Source organism: Ammospiza caudacuta, chromosome 5 (assembly GCF_027887145.1).
Source record: "Ammospiza caudacuta isolate bAmmCau1 chromosome 5, bAmmCau1.pri, whole genome shotgun sequence".
NCBI lineage: Eukaryota > Metazoa > Chordata > Aves > Passeriformes > Passerellidae > Ammospiza > Ammospiza caudacuta.
Window position 1 is genome coordinate 54,966,921 of NC_080597.1, and position 19,190 is coordinate 54,986,110.

General features: G+C 37.5%; 1 protein-coding gene across 1 annotated transcript in view; it reads left to right on the forward strand.

Moving 5' to 3' along the window:
* Positions 1-251: 251 nt before the first annotated feature.
* KCND2 (potassium voltage-gated channel subfamily D member 2) overlaps positions 252-19,190 on the forward strand; it is a 263,747-nt gene continuing 244,808 nt past the window's right edge. Inside the window, exon 1 of the mRNA XM_058805263.1 lies at positions 252-1,366. Within this exon, the coding sequence (XP_058661246.1) occupies positions 252-1,366 (1,115 nt within the window). The remainder of the gene's footprint in view (positions 1,367-19,190) is intronic.

Below are 19,190 nucleotides of genomic sequence, written 5' to 3' on the forward strand. Positions count from 1 at the left end.
AAGTGCCCTCATTTATTGTCTTAACAGTGCGACCAGTGCCTGGAAAGCATATTCTGGGATAAAAAGGTGGAGGAAAAAAAAAGGAAGCAAAAAGGTTGTCAGTTAATACTGAATATCACAAAAATGTTCAGAAATCCTGCTGCCTCAAGAATGTGTGAGAATTTGTATTTTTCTTTTCCTTCTCTATTTTAGTGGCTGGACCAGAACTGCCTCTAGATTGACTCCCTTAGCTGTAATAGGTGTTTGGAACCATGGCGGCAGGTGTAGCAGCTTGGTTACCCTTTGCCAGGGCAGCAGCCATAGGATGGATGCCAGTGGCTTCTGGTCCCATGCCAGCTGCTCCACGGCAGGAGAGAAAGCGAAGCCAGGACTCTCTGATTGTGCTGAATGTGAGTGGCATCCAGTTCCAGACATGGCTGGACACCCTAGAGCGCTACCCTGACACTCTGCTGGGCAGTTCAGAGCGGGACTTCTTCTACCACCCTGAGACACAGCAGTACTTTTTTGATCGGGACCCTGACATTTTCCGCCACATTCTCAACTTCTACCGTACCGGGAAGCTTCATTATCCCCGCCAGGAGTGCATTTCAGCTTACGATGAGGAGCTGGCCTTCTTTGGCATCATCCCTGAGATCATTGGTGACTGCTGTTACGAGGAGTACAAGGATCGCCGGCGTGAGAATGCTGAGCGCCTGCAGGATGATGCTGATACGGATCACGTACCTGAGAGCTCCCTACCCTCAATGACAGCTCGTCAGAGGATGTGGCGGGCCTTTGAAAACCCACACACCAGTACCCTCGCTCTGGTCTTCTACTATGTCACTGGTTTCTTCATTGCCGTCTCTGTTATTGCCAACGTGGTGGAGACAGTGCCCTGTGGGGTAAGCCCGGGTCGCATCAAAGAGCTGCCCTGTGGAGAGCGGTATGCCGTGGCTTTCTTCTGTCTGGATACTGCCTGTGTCATGATCTTCACAGTTGAATATCTCCTACGTCTGCTGGCCGCTCCTAGTCGCTACAAATTCGTGCGCAGTGTCATGAGTATCATTGATGTGGTGGCCATTATGCCGTATTACATTGGCCTGGTGATGACAGATAATGAGGATGTCAGTGGGGCTTTTGTGACATTAAGAGTCTTTCGTGTCTTCAGGATCTTTAAGTTTTCCCGCCACTCACAGGGTCTGCGCATCCTGGGCTACACACTGAAAAGTTGTGCCTCGGAGTTAGGCTTCCTCCTCTTCTCACTCACCATGGCCATCATCATCTTTGCCACAGTCATGTACTATGCAGAGAAGGGTTCCTCAGCCAGCAAGTTCACCAGCATCCCTGCAGCCTTCTGGTACACCATCGTCACCATGACAACACTGGGGTAAGTGCAGCTGGTGTTTGGTTACAGCCAACATTTCAACAAGTGTATTGGCATGAACGGAAAAATACTCAATTAAAAAAATATGGTGATAGAAAAATGTGTGAGGGTAAGTTTTTGTTACAGAACTTTAAGAATACGACTTGTGACTTCCTTCTTGATGTTTTACATGTTTAAGAGATGTAACAACGTTGCTGAAATTAAAGTAACCCAAATCCAAAAACTGCAAAAAACCTGAAAAAGCAAACAACAAAACAAAGCAAAAAAGTCTTGAAACTCTTTGGTTTTGGACAGTGAAATTGGAATATTTTATGAGTATGTGTGAGTTATCAGTGGATTTTTAATGGAGTACTGTCTTTGCTGGCAGGCCCTGTTACAGTGTTGCTAAATTATTAATGTTTATAAGGAGAACCAAAGTGCAAGCTTTTAATTTGATCAGTATGTGGGTCTGCCATTTTGTTTTAAGTCTTGTATTGATGTAGACCTGGATATTGAGTTTGTTTATTTTCATGAAAATAGTATCTTGTCTTTGCAAAAAAATACATATTTGTGATTTTATTTAAGACACTGAACACATTTCCTTTGATTTTCATGGACCTATAACTTTTAAATTATGAGTGTCAAGCTACATTGACTGGTGACACACTCTGGAAAATGATCTGAGGAAGTGTGAGACATATGACACATCAAGCATGTATCTTTAAACAATTCCAGTGGCAGTACAATTTCTTTCAGAGAACAGGGGTTAAAAAGTGTCACTGTTGACATTAGAATGCAATGAATTTAAATGGAAATACGAGAGAGAGTATATTTTATGAAGTCTCTGATACCAGTGTCTGATTGTATCAGCTGATTCTCTGCACCAAGTTATAAAATGCATTTTTCTGTAGTTACAACCGGGATTTAGAAGGTTGACTAATTTGAGATGAAAATTTTTTCCCTATTCTTAATTTTGAGTTGGATAGTATCTATGAAACTGAAAATTTGTTGTTTCATTGCAAACTGACCAGCAATTTAATAATTACAGATACTAAATGACAAACTTAGCACTTTCATTAACGCCAAGCCCATCATTTTATTAGCATTTTGCCATATCTTGTTGGGACTGTTGAGATTTATGAAGCATGTATAACTTTTAAATTTAACAAAATGAAAGTGCATTATTAAACTATTATGAAAAACTTGATTTATTATGTGCGATAGTAATTTACTTGAGAAACGTGCATACAAAATATTGAAAAAGATAAAAGGAATGTCTTAAGCCACCATTTTTTATACAAGGCTTTTATCTTCAGTGTGATATAACAAATGAAGATAGTGCATAAATAGAAATAAATATAGTGCATAGTAAATATTTCATACTTCTTGTAAGGGCAAGTTATGCTAAAAAGGAGTGACAAGAGCTTTGGGGATTTTTACCCGCCTTTTAGGTTCCTGGGTGGTTTTTTTGTTTTCATTTTCTCTTGCTGATGACAAATGGAGGGGCCCACTTAGCAGAAGAAACAAGTTAGGCATGGTAACTAGATCCATATTCCTGTATTTTCTGATAATGATTTTTAACCATTATTTTAAATTAGAACAGTGATGTTTTCAAGAAAGAATAGACTGATACTTTAATATAAAATAAACAGAAGCTGATGTATGGTTTTTTTGGTAACAAAGTGTACTTTCTGAGTAAGTTGTTTCCATGCTCATGCACAATGTGGAAAGCACTTGTCCATGGTACTGAACAGAAACTTGTTTTGTGCCCAAATTGCAACTGATTATTGCACAGGTATGGTATCACAGCTAGTGTTGATATGATTTGTTTGTTTCTTTGGCACACACACACACACACACACTCTACATGAGTAGTATTCTGTAATTCCAGGTTTTGAAGTATTACTATGAGCAAAATCTTCAAAACTACTGCTGTAATTTGAACATAATCTCAAATCCCTTTGAATTGAACCTAAGATCCTCTTCTTAAGCATACAGTGATGCTGTATTTTGGTCCCAAGTGGAACATAAAGGGTTGAAGAGAATCCTCTCACGCTTGACTCCTTTTTTCAAGGTAGTTGAACAGAAAAAGTTTTGAGCAGGTTGAACAGAGATCCAAAATCTCACCCTCAGGAGTTCATGTATGATACAGGTTCAGATATGACAGACATCTCCAACTTTTATGAAATCTTTAATCAGTGCATTAGCTAGATTATGTCCTTTTAATAGCATCATGATAACTTTGTAAAGATTATATTTAAATGGTAAATATATATATGTGAATAATTTATTAAAATTAGCATAATAAAAGCTTTGAAATCTTTTTAGTTGATGGAATAATTACTCAAAAGGAGAGAGAAGTTATAGGGAAAAGCATCAAGGGTCAGTGGAAGCTGATTGTAATTAGTACTGATACCTTTTCTATGTGCTAAAGCTTACCACCTCTTTACTAATACAGAGCTCCTGCTCATTTTAACTTTAGTTTTAGCTGAATCAGGGGTGTATAAATGGACTCAATAGGAACAACTTCTCCCATTTAGAAACAAAGCTTGATGAAGTCTTTATGTTTTAAATGACAGTAGCACACAGCAGGATATGTGAAATACTACAAAAATTCATGAAAGCTAATAGTGAATAATAGATTAACATAAAATTGAGTTTTTGAGTCTTGGTGTCATTGTCATATTTTTCTAGATAGCAAGGGTATTGAGTAAGCGACCTTTGCAATTTAGGGAGTTATTACCTTGAAAGCAGAGCTATATTTCTCAGTTCTGCATGATTGCTGAGCAATTAAAGTGTCTTTAAAAAACATAGATTACATTTTCCTTTGCAGAGTGCTAGTGACTTCAAATACTACTATATTTTTGCCTCCAAGGATATTCCAGCTATTAACTGCTCTTCACTGCTCAGCTCAAGTAGTACATGTACCTGGAAATTTTACATGAAAGAGCTGAAAAAAAATGAAAAGAAGGGAAGAAAGGAGCAAAGGAAAAAAGAGAACATGAGAAAAATAAAGGCAGAGAGAGAAAGAGAAGAGGAGGGTGCCTCTAGAAAAACAGCATGCACACTTCCAAAAACTGAACTGTCTGATTTTAAACTTCAAACTAGTCTTTTCTCAGGATTAATCATAGCAGAAGTTAAGTAGAAGTTGGAAGAGAAAATAGAAAAAAATTGGTAGAGGTCGCAAAATGTTTTATGGAGATCCAAGATAATAGTGGAAAGCATAGAGGTCAAGTATCAGGTTAGTGTGAAGATGACAGAGAGAAGAGCTCAAGTCTACTGAACTTGACTGGCAGACCTCCACAGGGGCTTGTGAACATCTACACCCATAATGACAGTTCTGTCACTTTCTGCTGTCACCTTATATCATGGCAATCTAATAAATTTCCATCTGCCCCGTCAGGAGCCAGCAAATAAGCTGGAATAGCTGGTAAGGTTTTGATGGTGTAAGGATATTGTGTGTTCCCAAGTCAGCCAGAGCTATGGTGTAGTTTGTGTTTTATGAAGATATTACACCTTAAATAAGGAACCTAGTGCTCTTCTGTGAGTAGTTTTAAAGCACTCTCACTGCTATATTAAAATTCTATTTTTACAGCCTTTACATTGAGTAGCTTTATCAAGTCACACCATGCTTCAGGATGAGCAGAGTACTTCATGAAGGGAGGCTTAAACTCGACTACCCATTTATTTGCTTTCATTGTAAAACTAGAGGTGTGTCTTTCAGAAAAGATAAAGCAACTATTTGTTTTCATTATTTGTTATTATAGCCCATAATGTGTGAGGAAACCCACTTAAGATATATCAAATTCTCTGAAGACTTTATAATAAACAGATGACTAGATGTGATAACAGAAAGCCTCAAACAGTGAACGGGGGAAGAGAGCAAAGTATTTCCTTTTCCTGCACATTCATGTTCTTTGCCATCTTCAGTCCTTTTCTCATTCTTTTTTCATTACTATGGGTGTATTCTATCTATTTCTTTTTTCCGTTATTTGTTCCATCTGCCACTTCCTGGACTTTTCATGGTTGGGGTTCGTCTACTGATTGACACCTTTCCTCCCTTCTTCAAGATAAGGTTAACATTTGTAGTAAGACTCTGCTGGCTTTATTTTTTTTTCTTCTGCTCCTTTTTTCCAGATTCCTAATTCATCCTTCACTACTACATCAAATCTTTAGTTTATCATCATTGTCATTCATTTGACCTGAACTTTCCTCAGAACAGATCTTTTGTTCTGACCTTTGTTTGATAGATTTTTCCTTATGAGCATCATAAAATTTCCACATCATCACTTTTTTTCTGAAATACTACACATATTCTCTTTTCTCACCACTGTGCCATTTTCAGCGTGTTTAGTTCCTTATAGTCTCTGCATTTTAGTTTGAAATAATCTCTTTAGAACTTCTAATAAAAAAATTGAGTTTAGTAAAATCTGACAAGAGAAAACAAAATTCAAAATCTTTGTTTTATGAAAAATTTCATTAAAAGTTTGGATATATTCTTATGATTAGTGTTACAAATGTAGAGATTCACAAAGTTAGAGTATTATTGCTGTATCTTGTACATACATATTGCTCATTCATTTTTTGTTTGATATTTTCAACCCAGTTTCAAATAGAATTTTTCTATTTTTGTCTTTTTATATACAACCTAGTGGATTTTGTATTTTACAAATGTGTTTGATGTCTCAAACTATTTTCTCTTCACAGCAGAGACATTTAGCCTATATAACAGAGGAGGGACAAAGTGTAGTTGTGATCACCTTCAAAGTACATTACTAGAGATTCAAAAAGGGCTCCAGGGAGAATCTGTTATACTAAGGGTCATTTTGATAGCAGTAAAAAAAATTTCTTTGTTCTGTAACAAAAAGATTACTGAAATTGTATTGGGCTGTTGTTGCTTGACAGAGAGCAGAGTAATTGTATTCTTATTTAGTTGCACTGGGGACCAGCTTTCATCTTCAAAAAAAAATCCTGAAAATCTCTTAGAAGAAAAGGACTTAGTTTGTTTCACTCATTTGTCTTGAGCCTGAACTTCCTTAGTTCAGTTATGAAGAACATGAAGGTGGTGCTTAACAAAAAGATCTTTCTGCTCAGGATCTAATGTATTTGCTCCTTTGGTAGAAACAGATGGAATTTTGTTTCCTTTTTGTTACTTTGAGACAAGAATAAGAACAATTAGATTACTGTGGACCTGGATGTAGCATAGAAATATTCTTAGTACAGCAGAACTAATCATCTCAGAGAGTAATTATGACTAGTGCCTGATCTATTAACTAGGGCCTATCATTCAAGTAATCATCAGTGAATACTGTCATTTTAGTAAAATCTTTAAGTGATCAAACCCAAGAAGTTCAAGCTGAGTGATGACAATCCGTGACTCACATCATTGTGCCTTTGTCTAAAATGAAAAATTTGCAATATAAAAGACACATAAATCTATGAATACAGTATTAGAAATAGTGCCTGCCATGCAAAAAAATATCTGGAAATGGAAACTGTATTTCTGAAGAGGGGAACATAAATACCACAGAAATAAAGCGACTATTCAAAATAAGTTCAGAACATCTTGCAACTTCAGAGTGACAATTAAGTTTTCAGACATTTGAAAGACAGTCTAGTGAGTTACTCCTTTTACTTGATTTTTTATGACATTATATTCCATTGGCAGAATTTCATAGTATTCATCATAGTAAGCTAATTATAGAAGAATCTGGTTCATCAGGGGTTAAGATTATAGATCGTTCTAAAGAGGGAGTATAAATTAGAAATACAGAAATTGTATTCATTAGAAACCTGACAAGAGAGCTGACAGAGTGATGGGAAAGATTCTGTATATTTCTGAATCTATCATTTATTGGGCAATAGATAGGAGCACAGGTTTTTCTGGAAGACATAGTCTTTAAGACTTTTTTTTTCTTTTTCTGAATTGATTATGTGGTGGAGAAAATGTTTTGAATATATTGGCAGTACTTTAAAATTATAGCTCTACCCTACACTTCCTGGAACAATAACAGTCACCATGCTTGGACTTCAACTCCTAACACAGTTAGGAGCCCTAATTTCTACCACTATTTCTTAATATCTTTTCTTATGAAGCACATGATTTTGATCTACTCGTGTCTCTGGCAATGTTTTATAAATGTCTTGTGAAGTAAAATCCTGGGGTTTGTTTTGACAAAAAAAAAATCAATTTTCACCAAAGTACACAATGAAATTTACATTGTATTCACAGCATAGAGTTAAATACATGTGATTTGAGATGAAATAAAAAATAATGCTTTTGACTAGATCATCTGATGTGTAACAGGTATGAGTGCCCTGCAGAAAAATCCTGGAGACAAAAACTTATTCAGGTATCTGACTTTTGAGGGCTCAGGTTTAAACATGAGTACCTATGAAGATCATGTGATCAATGCATAAAAAGAATAAAATCTAACAGGATTCATCTCTATTATAATTCAAATGAGACTGCACTCCTTTTCTCATAGCAGCATAGACACAATTTATGCATTATTAGGAAATACATCTTAATGCACCTAGTTATCAGTACACCATTCCTACTACCATGAGTTCAAATTCTTGTAGTTAAGTGCATTGACAAAAGCTAATAAAACAGTAAAATACTGCTATCTTTCTGATTATTAAAGATACAATGATATCAGTCATATAAGCAATTGTATTTTTGTGTTTAGAAAAGTAGTTTCATTTCTTATATTCCACTGTGCAGTGTTGTTCCTTATCTGCAGATTTCCATCCTGAAGGTGAAAGCATTAGGAGCTACTGTGTAAATGTACTTAATTAGAGCATGAGTCTTCAATTAGAGAAAATGTGAGGTTGCTAAAAAACCTCAAAAGATGGTTTGAACAAAGTAAAATTTAACATATTTAAAGTATTTAGGAATAGTAGTTTGCATTTGATCCCTGTTTTTTCAGTTTCATCTGTGTTACTGGTTTCTTTGATCTGATTGGTTTAACTGAGAAATCAAGATTCATATCTGGGGTTCATTCATTTATAGGGCCCAAACAATACAAGGAAGAATCTAAAGGCATTTGTGTGTCTGAAGATGAAGATAGGCATTCATCTTGAATTGTCAGAAGAAGCTTGGGTGTTGGAAACACAAAGGAGAGCAGCTGAAGCTAGGAACCCAGTCACCTCAGAAAACAGGTGCACAGGAGTAACTTCTAGGATAAGTATAGAATACTGTACTCAGATTTTGGGTATGTCCCAGAGGCAGCATCAAATGCCCCTATCAGAATCAAATGGATTCTGCTAGGGTTCAGGTTTTGTTAAAATAGAATATGCCCTATTTTTATATAATACTGTAGCAAGGAGATAAGAATGGTGTGTTTATGGTATGCTTAGGAAAGAGGAATGAGTAATTCAAGAAAAAAAGAAGGGTAACTGAAAGAGTAATGTAAATTATCCAAGGAGTACATTTCTTGATCCTAATTTTCTGTCTCTGTGGTTTTCAAACCAAGAGTTCAACATGAAAAGATGTGTAAGAAATGGAAGCTATAACATGTAGATATTATTAATAGAAGCATTTTTAGAAACAGTGTGAAAAATTATGAAACAATGCCAGGTAGGTGATTCCATTTTTCAAATAAACATGCAGTCTGAGGATTTATTGGTTTCAATAGGTCTCATATTTAGCATATACACAGTAAGTTTGTTAAGATGCTGATGTGTGGTAAGAAAAGGTAAAAGTTAATTCTCATTTTTGACCACTGAAAATTCATCCCCTTCTCTAGTCTGGTGGAAAACACTTTTATTTTGTGTCTATTTGATTTTTAAAGGGAAACTGCTTGTAGATATATGTAGGAGGTTTGAGAAGTACTTTCCCTGCCTTTGTGTTTCTCTTAATATAAACTTTGTAAGCAGAGTCTGCAGTTCTGCTAGTTAATTTTTACCTTAATCTCTGTTCCTAAATGAAGCATATTTAAATCAGATTTTCCTGTTTTTTTCTTGATTATTTGTAAAAAAAAATTATTTCCTGAGGTAAGCATCTTATATCACAGTTCTTTCTCCTTGAGGATGCATTGTGATTTGTGCCCTGATTTAACCGGATGGTGTCTAGCTCAGTTCTGTACTTGCTATCACTTGCACTAAGGCTTTATATCAAAAAATAACATATGAAAAAAAAAATCCCAATATTGAGAACACTTGTATATTTTTCTAAAATATGATCTGTTCCAATATCCTCATTAAAACAGAAATATTATAAAATATGTATCTGTAGAAATAAATTTAGCTGTTTGATTATTGAAGGCTCAGTGTCCTTAGCTAAGACTTCTTATAGCACAAAAGGCAGTATAAACTTCTAGGATTTTATTTAATTACTCTGAGTACTGTGGAAAATTAAAATAAATTAAGCATGTTTCACTACAGTTTAAATCTTCTAGATTAAGAGAATTAATTTTAGATTAAGAAGTAACTTAATCTAAAATTAAGTACAATTAAGAAGTGAATCTCCTTAATGGTATCTGTAGTAGCCTAATTTTAGGATAACACATTAACATGCTTTAATTAATTATTATTTTGGATAAAAAATATTTTGAGGCCAAACATTAACTTTTTCAAATGTGTATCCAGAGATATAGATTTTTTTTCTATGAATTATACTGGCAGATTCTCAAAATATTTTGGCCAATGCACAGAGAGCAGTCTTTCAAATTATCACTTGAAAGCTTAGCCATCCAGGCATTCCCTGTAAATGGCTGAGTGTTAGACTGTAAGGTTGTGAAGGAATTAATTTAGGATTGTGTAATAGCTTTCAGTCCGAATGTGTCTTTTGCATCCTAACTCGCTGCTTCTTTCAGTAAGATGAATCAAGAGAGGTTTCTGTATGAGCTCATATGTAATGTGAGTGGGATCCTTAACTTTCCATTGTTGTTACTATTCATATACTCCTTTTTTATAGCCCAAAAGAGGAGTTTTATTATTGTGTTAGTGGCCTTACTTTCATTTTCTGTAACTTTTATCTCTTCCCCTTGCAGCCACTTAACAATTCCCTGAGCATCCTTATCAGCTCTGGGCAGCAACCACTGCACTGTGCAGAGTTGCTTAGGAACAAAATTGATGCTCTTTGACATGGTGGATGACAGCTGCAACACGCTGGTTCCCAACTCTCCTTCCTACAGAGGAATAAAAAGCACAGAGGTTGGAGAAGTTTTCCAAATCTGATTGTGAAGAGCCTATATACTTTTTTGGTTTAGGGCATCTTCATTGTTGGTATGCAACAGGTTAAGAATTGTGGCCTTTCTATTGAAGACACAGCAGTATCAAACAATCTTTAGTAACAGCTCTTTTTAACTCTTTGTAACATAAATACCACAATATCTTGTACCACTTCTAGAATTGAGAATTTTTAGTTTTTCTAAACTTTTTGGTTTGGTTTGTAATTGATGCATTTTTTTACATCAGTTGATGAAATCAAATTTGAAACATGGATATAATGGACTAGAGACAGGAGAATTGGGCAAACAGAGTATGTACACCTATTCTCACACACTTAGCAAGAACTATGCTTGGAGCTGTCTCTTGTATATATTTCATATGTATGTATATAAAGTGAAACTTTCAATATTGTAAACTCTAGACTGTGAGAATTTAGGCAGAATTTGCTATTTTAGCATCTGAATGGAAGCTTGAAAGAGTACAAATTGGAGCTTTCCCACAGACAGAGAGTTTAGAGTAAATCTGTCCACAGACTGGCATAATGATTTGACATGCTCAGTATTAGTTATTTTCCAAGTTAAAGGGAATCTCAAGTTTTATCTGATTTGCTTGTGAACACAATAATCAGCCTACAGTATCTGTCAAAAGGTGGCAAGTTTTAGAGTTAAATTTTATAAAGGAATCTCCTTACAAAAAAATCCCCAGGTAATATGGGATATGTATGCTGTCCTTCTCAGACCATGTGCTACTTCTGACACCTCTCTCCCTACATCCCATCACAGTCAAATCACTGGAGAAGTTGCAGCTGCTGAAAGGCTGCAACTGTCATCATTCCTTTAGCCTACAGTTTCTTTCCTGCAAAGCTTCAAATTCTCAAAGTTTAGTGCATTAAATAATTCATGGAGGAAGCAATAGCAGTGTTGCTGGTCGTGCTGGTGAGCCCTTCAGCACAGCTCAGCCTCTGCTGCACTGCCAGAGCTGTGCCAGGCTCCCTCCTGCTCTGGGGACAGGCACAGCTGCAGGCTGGAGATGCTGCTGACTTCTTGTGTCTGGCACAGATGACCAATGATTTTAAAATATAGACATCTTTGTGCAACAGTGGACATGCAAGATAAAATCCTGCTTGTGGAGGGGGAGAAAGGAACCAGTTTTGTTTCAGGTCTCTTACAAGACAGAGAAGAGTGCCTGGAGTGAGCTGCCCAAATCCCTTTGGATGCTGCTTCCTTCTGGCAACTGGCTGCCCTGAGCCCTCTTCACACCATGAGTACAGCACAATGTCTGTCAGGCAGTCATCCACAGAGTGCATTTACAGTGTGCTGGGCCATGCAATAGCAAAGAGTTCTGGGGTCTTGCTACACTTCTCCAGACTGCATGTGAGCTTTCCCTATTATTCTATGTGGTCAACAACATTTAGTGTGTGCTGCTTCCAATGTCTCTGCAAACAAATTAAGTAAATACAGAGAAAAGCGACAGATTATCTGGAATACTGGACAGAAAAATGGATGGAAATATGGATTTAGATCCACATAAATGGTTTTGAAATATATCAAAAGGCTGAAAACAGATTGGTTTAGAGACTCTTTAGTCTCTCTCAGTGGTGTATCTTCTGCTTTAATATACTTTCTGATACCTGTTTCCTAGCTCACTAGCTATTCTCAGAGGTCCCCTTGTTTTCAAAGCAAACAAATCCAAATGCAACAGAAAAGTTTCCTTAAATAAACCTTTCATATTGTCTGTACATAGTTCATTTTCCAGTCTCTGTGTGGAAGGATATAGGTATAGAATTCAGAGATCAGATCTTAGGTGTGTGGTTTTTAAAGAAGACAACCAGAACATAAAACTATTTCAAAGGAGACAAATAGGACATGCTGTACAATAGAATTATTATGGAAAAATCTGGAGGTGGAATTCCAACTTATTTCTCTGCCAGTTGCTTACTATCTCTGGGAGATATTTATAGGTCTTAACTTACTCCTCCAAAAGTTAAATAGTTCTGAAGTAGTCATCCTTTTCTCACTTAGGAGATAATGAAGAGAAGCAGGCATCTGGATGTGCTCATTCCTCTGCACTGAGTATAAATGAAATATATTATAATTATTAGAGACTAAATACCAAGTGGAAACAGATGAGATAAATCCTAAGCTCTGTGGGTAGTTGGTTTGATCAACTCTCCTTATTCCCAAGTTATATAATTGTGAAAGGCTCATAGCATATTCCTTTCAAAGATCATAGCAGAATACATGCTTGGCATTTGATGGCAATTCCCACTTCACTAAAAAGGCAACATATCTGCTACATTTGAACTCAGAATATTCTTGCTTTGTGTAACCCTGAAGACCACTTCAGTGCTTTTGCCAATCTTTTGTCCTTTTCCAAACAATACAACAAAAATTTTAAATTTTAAGAAAAAAGAGATTTAATGCTTGTGTTAGAAGAAGTCTCTAGAAATTTGAAATAAAATTTAAGTATTCGCTTTAATTTTCTGCAGGAAAGACGTCATTCTTCAAATAGCAATGCTTGTGATTTAAGATATGGAGAGCTTGAATACCTTGATACCCTTCAAAGGGTGGTAAACTGTTTCTGTTCTTCTGAATGGCAAATGTCAAGACCAAGCCACATGGTGGCTTGTTAGCTGTTTCAGCAGTGTTCATTTCTAAGTGTCCCAAAGGAGATGTGTCAGACATATCCCCCCATGCCACTGTTCCTCCAGGAGGTCTCAGAGCTCTAGACTGCAGTTAGGCGTTGCCAGTACATAGCTCTGAAGCAGACTGAAAATTTTGGAGGCACACTGCAATAAATTTCAGCAGGGACACTCTACTCATTGTCGAAATAATTTTCATATTTAATTCAATTTAAAAACTATAATTTTCTCTAAAGCTGCCTCCAGACTGAGGTACTACAGAACCTTAAAAGCCATGACAGGGTAGTATGGTCAAAGCTGCTTTAGAGTTTGTCTTTCTCATTTTCCTTCTGAACTTTGTTCACTTCTCTGCAAATCATACCAATCTCTCTGGTAAGGGAATTCTGTAATTCGGTATGAAATCCTGTTATCAACAAAGATTTGGTTTAACTCATTTTAGTTTGTCTTCATGATCTGCTTTTCCAGAACAGCAAATCTCAAATTTGCCAGCTAGTAGAGTTCTTTACAAGTGTGAAATAACATTTCCTTCAGTATGTTCCTTTTTTTTGTGTATGTAAGAGTTCATGAAATTTTGCTCTTTTATGCATTAAGTGGCATATTAATTTTTTTGTGTCTGTGAAAAGAGATTAATGAACTACAGAAGAAACAATATTTCCTCCTTTATCCTCCCTTCACTGGCCGGCTGTATCATAAATTTCCAAAAAAGTTTTTTAAAAAAGTGCTATCCTACCTAACTATCAAAACATTGCTTCTCCTTTGAGGGGAAACAGTGGTTATTTCATAATTTGGGTAACAGTTTTGATTTAATACTTTTTAAAAATAGTTCTCCTCCCATTTGCAGTTCAACCTAATGCTTTTGAAAAGCTAGAAGAGTGATGATAATGATGGAAAAGAAACTCTTTCTTAAGCTTCTTGGTTACTTCTAAGTTGTCCTTGGAATAAATCCTGGTATGAAGACAATTTTTTTACATACTTCTGAGATTTGGGGTTATATTTTTATTATGCCAACCCCTTTTTCTCTGCCTTTCAAAACAAATTGAGAGCAGGGACCTATGAAGCCAGTCTGCAGAGAAATTATTTACGTAACTAGTTTGCTAGAGAGAAATAGATATAGATGATGTCAAAAACTGAGTTGTTAGTCCTTCAGTAAAGCAGCCTGATAGTGGCTGGTGTTCTGCACCAGGATGGAGTGCTGGGATGTGAGGGGAGAGAGTGAAGATGCAGGATTTTTCCTGAATCTTGGCAAGGAAGGTACAACAACAAATGACTTAATAAAACAGATGTTTTAATAACATAAAGAGGAATATAGTTATCAAGTCAATCTCATACCCCTTCAGATGCTGGGAACTGTGCATTTGCTTAGCATTGGATGGGTTGGGGGGATTTCTTCACAACATGCTGCATAGAGCCCGTGCATGCAGAGATCTCTCTTTTGGTTCTTTGTAGTATAAAATAATTTTATTTATTTATTGTAATAAACAACTCTATTTAAAAAGGATATTTTAATGATAACTTCTTGCTGCACTCTTAGATAAAGGCAAGGTCGTACAGATGGTGTAATCAGCAGTACTGAGTTACCTGCAGGATCCTATCTTACAGTGATCTGGGCAGGTTTATCCTGAAGACAATTGTTTGTACAACAGAGCACAGCCTGAAGGCTAGCATGGAAATTTAGCATGGTCTGCTATACTTGCTGGGTTTCACTGTTATGTGAATCAATTAACTCTCCAATGTACTGTGGTCCTTCAGGCAGGTTCACTACAACAGATTTGTGGTGTGAGATAAAGAAAAATACACCTGTTCACAAGATTTCTTTACTGTAATATAAAAACTGGTAACTTTTAGTGATTATGGTTACTGACTTTGATCAGAGAATTATAAAAAAGCTGACAACTTTTGCAGTCAGACAAAAGGAAATATCACTCCTATTTTCCAAAAGGAAAGAAAGAAGGGTGTAGGGAACCACATCCTCCTAAAGGTGAACTTTACCTCTGTGCCTGAGAAGATCGTGGAGCAAATCCTTATGGAAGTAGTTTTAAGGCACATAGAACACAAGGAGGTATTTTAGGACAGCCAACATGGCTTTCTTAAGGAAAATTGTGCCTGAACAATCTGGTGGTTCTCTGTGATGCAGTGACTGTGACAGTCGTCAGGGGAAGACAGACCAATGTTATCTACTTAGACTTCTGTAAGGCCTTCGACGTGGTCCCATACAACATTCTGATCTCCAAATTGATCAGGCATGGACTTGAAGGGTGGACTCATCCATGTCATGTCCTCATGGATGAAAAGCTGAAGGTGAGCCTGCACTGTGCACTCACAGCCTGGAAAGCCAGCTGCATCCTGGGCTGCATCCAAAGCAGCATGGCCAGGAGGGCAAGGGAGGGGATTCTGCCCCACTGCTCCACCCTGGTGGGACCCACCTGGACTGCTGCATCCAGCTCTGGAGTCCTCAGCACAAGAGAGACATGGACCTGTTGGAGAAGGTCTAGAGGAGGGTCACAAAGATTATCAGAGGGCTGGAGAACCTCCCCTATGAAGACAGTGCAGGAAGAGTTGGCGTTGTTCAGCCTGGAGAAGACTCCAGGGAGACCTTTTTGTGGCCTTCCAGTACCTAAAAGACCTTATAAAAATGAGGGAGAGTGAATTGAATTTTTACAAGGACATATAGTGATAAGATAAGGAGGAATGGTTTTAAACTAAAAGAGGAGATATTTAGGTAGATGGTAGGAGAAAATTGTTTATTGGGAGGACAATGAGGCATGAGAACAGGTGGCTCAAAGAGGTTCTAGATGCTCCATCCCTGGAAGTGTTCGGGTCTGGATGGGGCTGGTCTAGTGGAAGATGCCCCTGCCAAAGGCTGGGGGTTTAGATTTACATAATCTTTAAAGTCCCTTGCAACCCATAGTGTTCTGTGGTTCTAAGATAATATCAGAATAAGTTGAATATGTTCAAATAAATATCTAAAACTTTTTCCCAAAGAAACCTCCTATTTCCTCTCAAAATTTCACAATGAAGCATCGAGAGCTTTTGCAATTGCAAGGTAATAGAAAATCTCTTCAGGGGTCTTTGAACTTTTTTTCTTATGTGAGATTTTGATAAAAGTAAAATATAGTTGGAAAATATAATTTATGAATTTCCTGTTTCCAAAAATACATTAATGAAGCCCACTTACTTTTTATGCATTTTCTTTTAGAAATGTAGAACAAAAGCCTAAAACATTTGGCTTGTTTGATTCAAATTGCTTTTGGGATTTCAGCTCAAAGCTATTTTGACTTTTCATCCATTCGTGGAACGGAGAATACTTTCAGAAAAGTATTTCATTCATAAAAGAACAATTTCATTTAATGGTGAGAGGCTATAAACCAAATATGACTGGTCCAATTTTTTTGTCTCAAAAAAACAATTAGAAAAATTAATGGCAAGATATCCACCAGTGCACATCAAAGAAAAAGGATAAAACTTCTACCTTGGGTAGAAATTACAGATCGCTGATGGTATAACTGGTGTAGTACCATGGTGTTCTTGCCTTTGCTTATGTCCTAACCATGTCATTAATTTTCAGCCACAGACAGGGCTTTAGTTTTACACTAATTCATCTCCTTCACCTCCCCCTCTCATGTTCTCAGTTAATGGAAATAACTTAGCTGTGGGTCCGATCAAGCTTAGATTAGGAAGATAGGGTTTTTCCCTAAAAACTTCTTAAAGAATTGTGGACAATGGGTTCATTAATAGCTATTGTTAAGTACCTTAATTAAAGGTTCAGAGTCTCCAAGAATATCATAGAGCTTGAATACTGTGCAAACAGGAAAACAGATGGTTTAAAGTCACAAGTAGTTCTTACAACTCTTACTTTCTTCAGCTATTTATGTAATAAAAGGTCATAATCTACAAGGTGATGAGAACTTTTGTCAGCTGCAGAACACAAAAATGTAATAAAAATTTCAATGTAAGGTGCATAAATGCTGAGGTATCTGTGGGTCCCTGAATGCCTTGCAGGATTTAGTGCTATTCACTTGATCCAAAGCCCATGGAAATCAAATAGTCTTTGGTTTGACCTGAGAGGGCTTTGCATCAAGCTTTTGTATAAAAACCTCTAGAAAGATATTGACCAGGACAACAATTACTTTTTTGAATTATGTCAAACTGTAAGGATTTTATCCCAGACCCATGGGAATGTTAATAGGCATTCTTCCAATGAATGTATTGCTCTCAGATACAGGGTGAGAAAAACAAATTATAGAGTTTAATTAAATGTACTTGAAGCATAGTTTCATCAGCAGGAAAACAGTAAGATAGTACATTCCAACTTCTGATGTAACAGGTTTATCTGGTTTTTATCAGGAAAATCTTAATGGGAAGTAAATTATACAGCATTTCCTCTGTAATATGGATGGGAATTATGGGGCTAATACAGATGTTGAGTCATAGATGAGATCCTACCTTGAGTATTTCACAGAAATAGTCATAATCAACAATGGGAGTACAGAATTTGCTCAGTTTCTTACAGCTAAAAGGAGAACAAGTTGGTATTTTTTTCGTTGACTTATCAAAAGCCTTGCTAACTCACAGAAGCTTTCAGACAACCTTGAAAGTATATCATGCATTAATATCATAAGAGAACATGACAGACAGAGCCTGATGTAGCTAATTTTGGACTGGTATAACAGTGCTATTTAGAGCAATAAAGGTTTTATCTCTTGGTTGATCTGTTTACTGAAATAGTCAGTGAAAAATGTGTCATATATTACATCTCCTCATTATTCTTCTGGCATAAAGAACATTTGAATTGATAGTTCCGCCTGCATTTTGGGATTGTCCTGCTAACTTGTCGTGGTTTGATCGGAAATGGGACATCTGGGATATGTTGTTTTTGCTGTGGTCACCAATGGGTGTTTGGATTTTAAGATGAGCACCTGGTTTGACCAGTGGGGCATTGAATCCGCCTCTTGAGACCACAAACCCAAGGAGTTAAAAGCAGGGCTCTTGTCCTTCAGAGCCCTCTTGGGATTTCCAGCGGGAAGGAGTTGGGTCTCTCCCCCGGCCCAGTTGCTGGCTGGGCTGGGGAGGGGAAAGCCACGTGGCCCATCTACGGTAGGCCCGGATTCGGGATTCGGTGGAAGGGTGGAGGGGGCACCGAGCGACCTGTTTACCACCCCCCCCCCCCCCCCCCCCCCTTTTGGAGACGGAGAGAGAATGCAGCCTGTGCTGGAACTGTTACCTTGAAACTTGATATCATGTGCCGGCAGCAGGGCTGGGAGGAGAAGGGGGGGCGCTGTGAGCAGCCCAGCGGCCTGGGAGAGCTTTTTTAACCCTTGTGGATAATGAGAACTTCATGGACCATTACGTTTCCTAGGAAAGGGATAAGGGTGGAAGATGAAGAAAGAAATAGGCCAGTAAGGGGGTCTGGCAAAGAGAAAGAGAGATGTTGAAGGAATGGGGGAAGATGGAGTGGCAATTTTGCTGGACTCTTTTGTTGTATATCCATGGACTGTTTCCTGGTGATACAGAGGCTGCATTGCAGGGGGAAGTGGAGGCTTGGAGCCAGGAGAATTTGGTGTTGAGACCCCTCAGCCCCAGGGGGTATAGAAGAAAGGGGGGGGACAAAGGTCCCAGAGATGAGAGTGTGCTCTGCTTGGAACGAGACCAGGCATCCTTTAAAAGGCCCACCCTGAAAGCAGGCCTCTGCCCCATCCCATGCCTGGTGGTGAGAGTACCTTGGCATGGAAAGGAGACGTCACGAGATAGCAGGACTCTGGGCGGTGCTAATTGTGACAAGAAGTCCGTGGTACAAGGAAGGACTTTGTCTACTCTTCATGAGCTGAAGATTTGATTTTCTAAAGGGTGGTGCCAGACCGAGTGTGGATAATTTTGGGAAATGTAAATGTACTGGGGATCTGGTAGGAGGAGGAGGGGGAAGTGTTTCTGTGTAGTTTTCATTTTCCTTGTGTTTTTTTTTTTTTTTTTTTTTTTTTCCCTTTGTGGTTTAGTTTTTGTAATTTAGTCAATAAAGTTGTGTTGTTTTTTTTT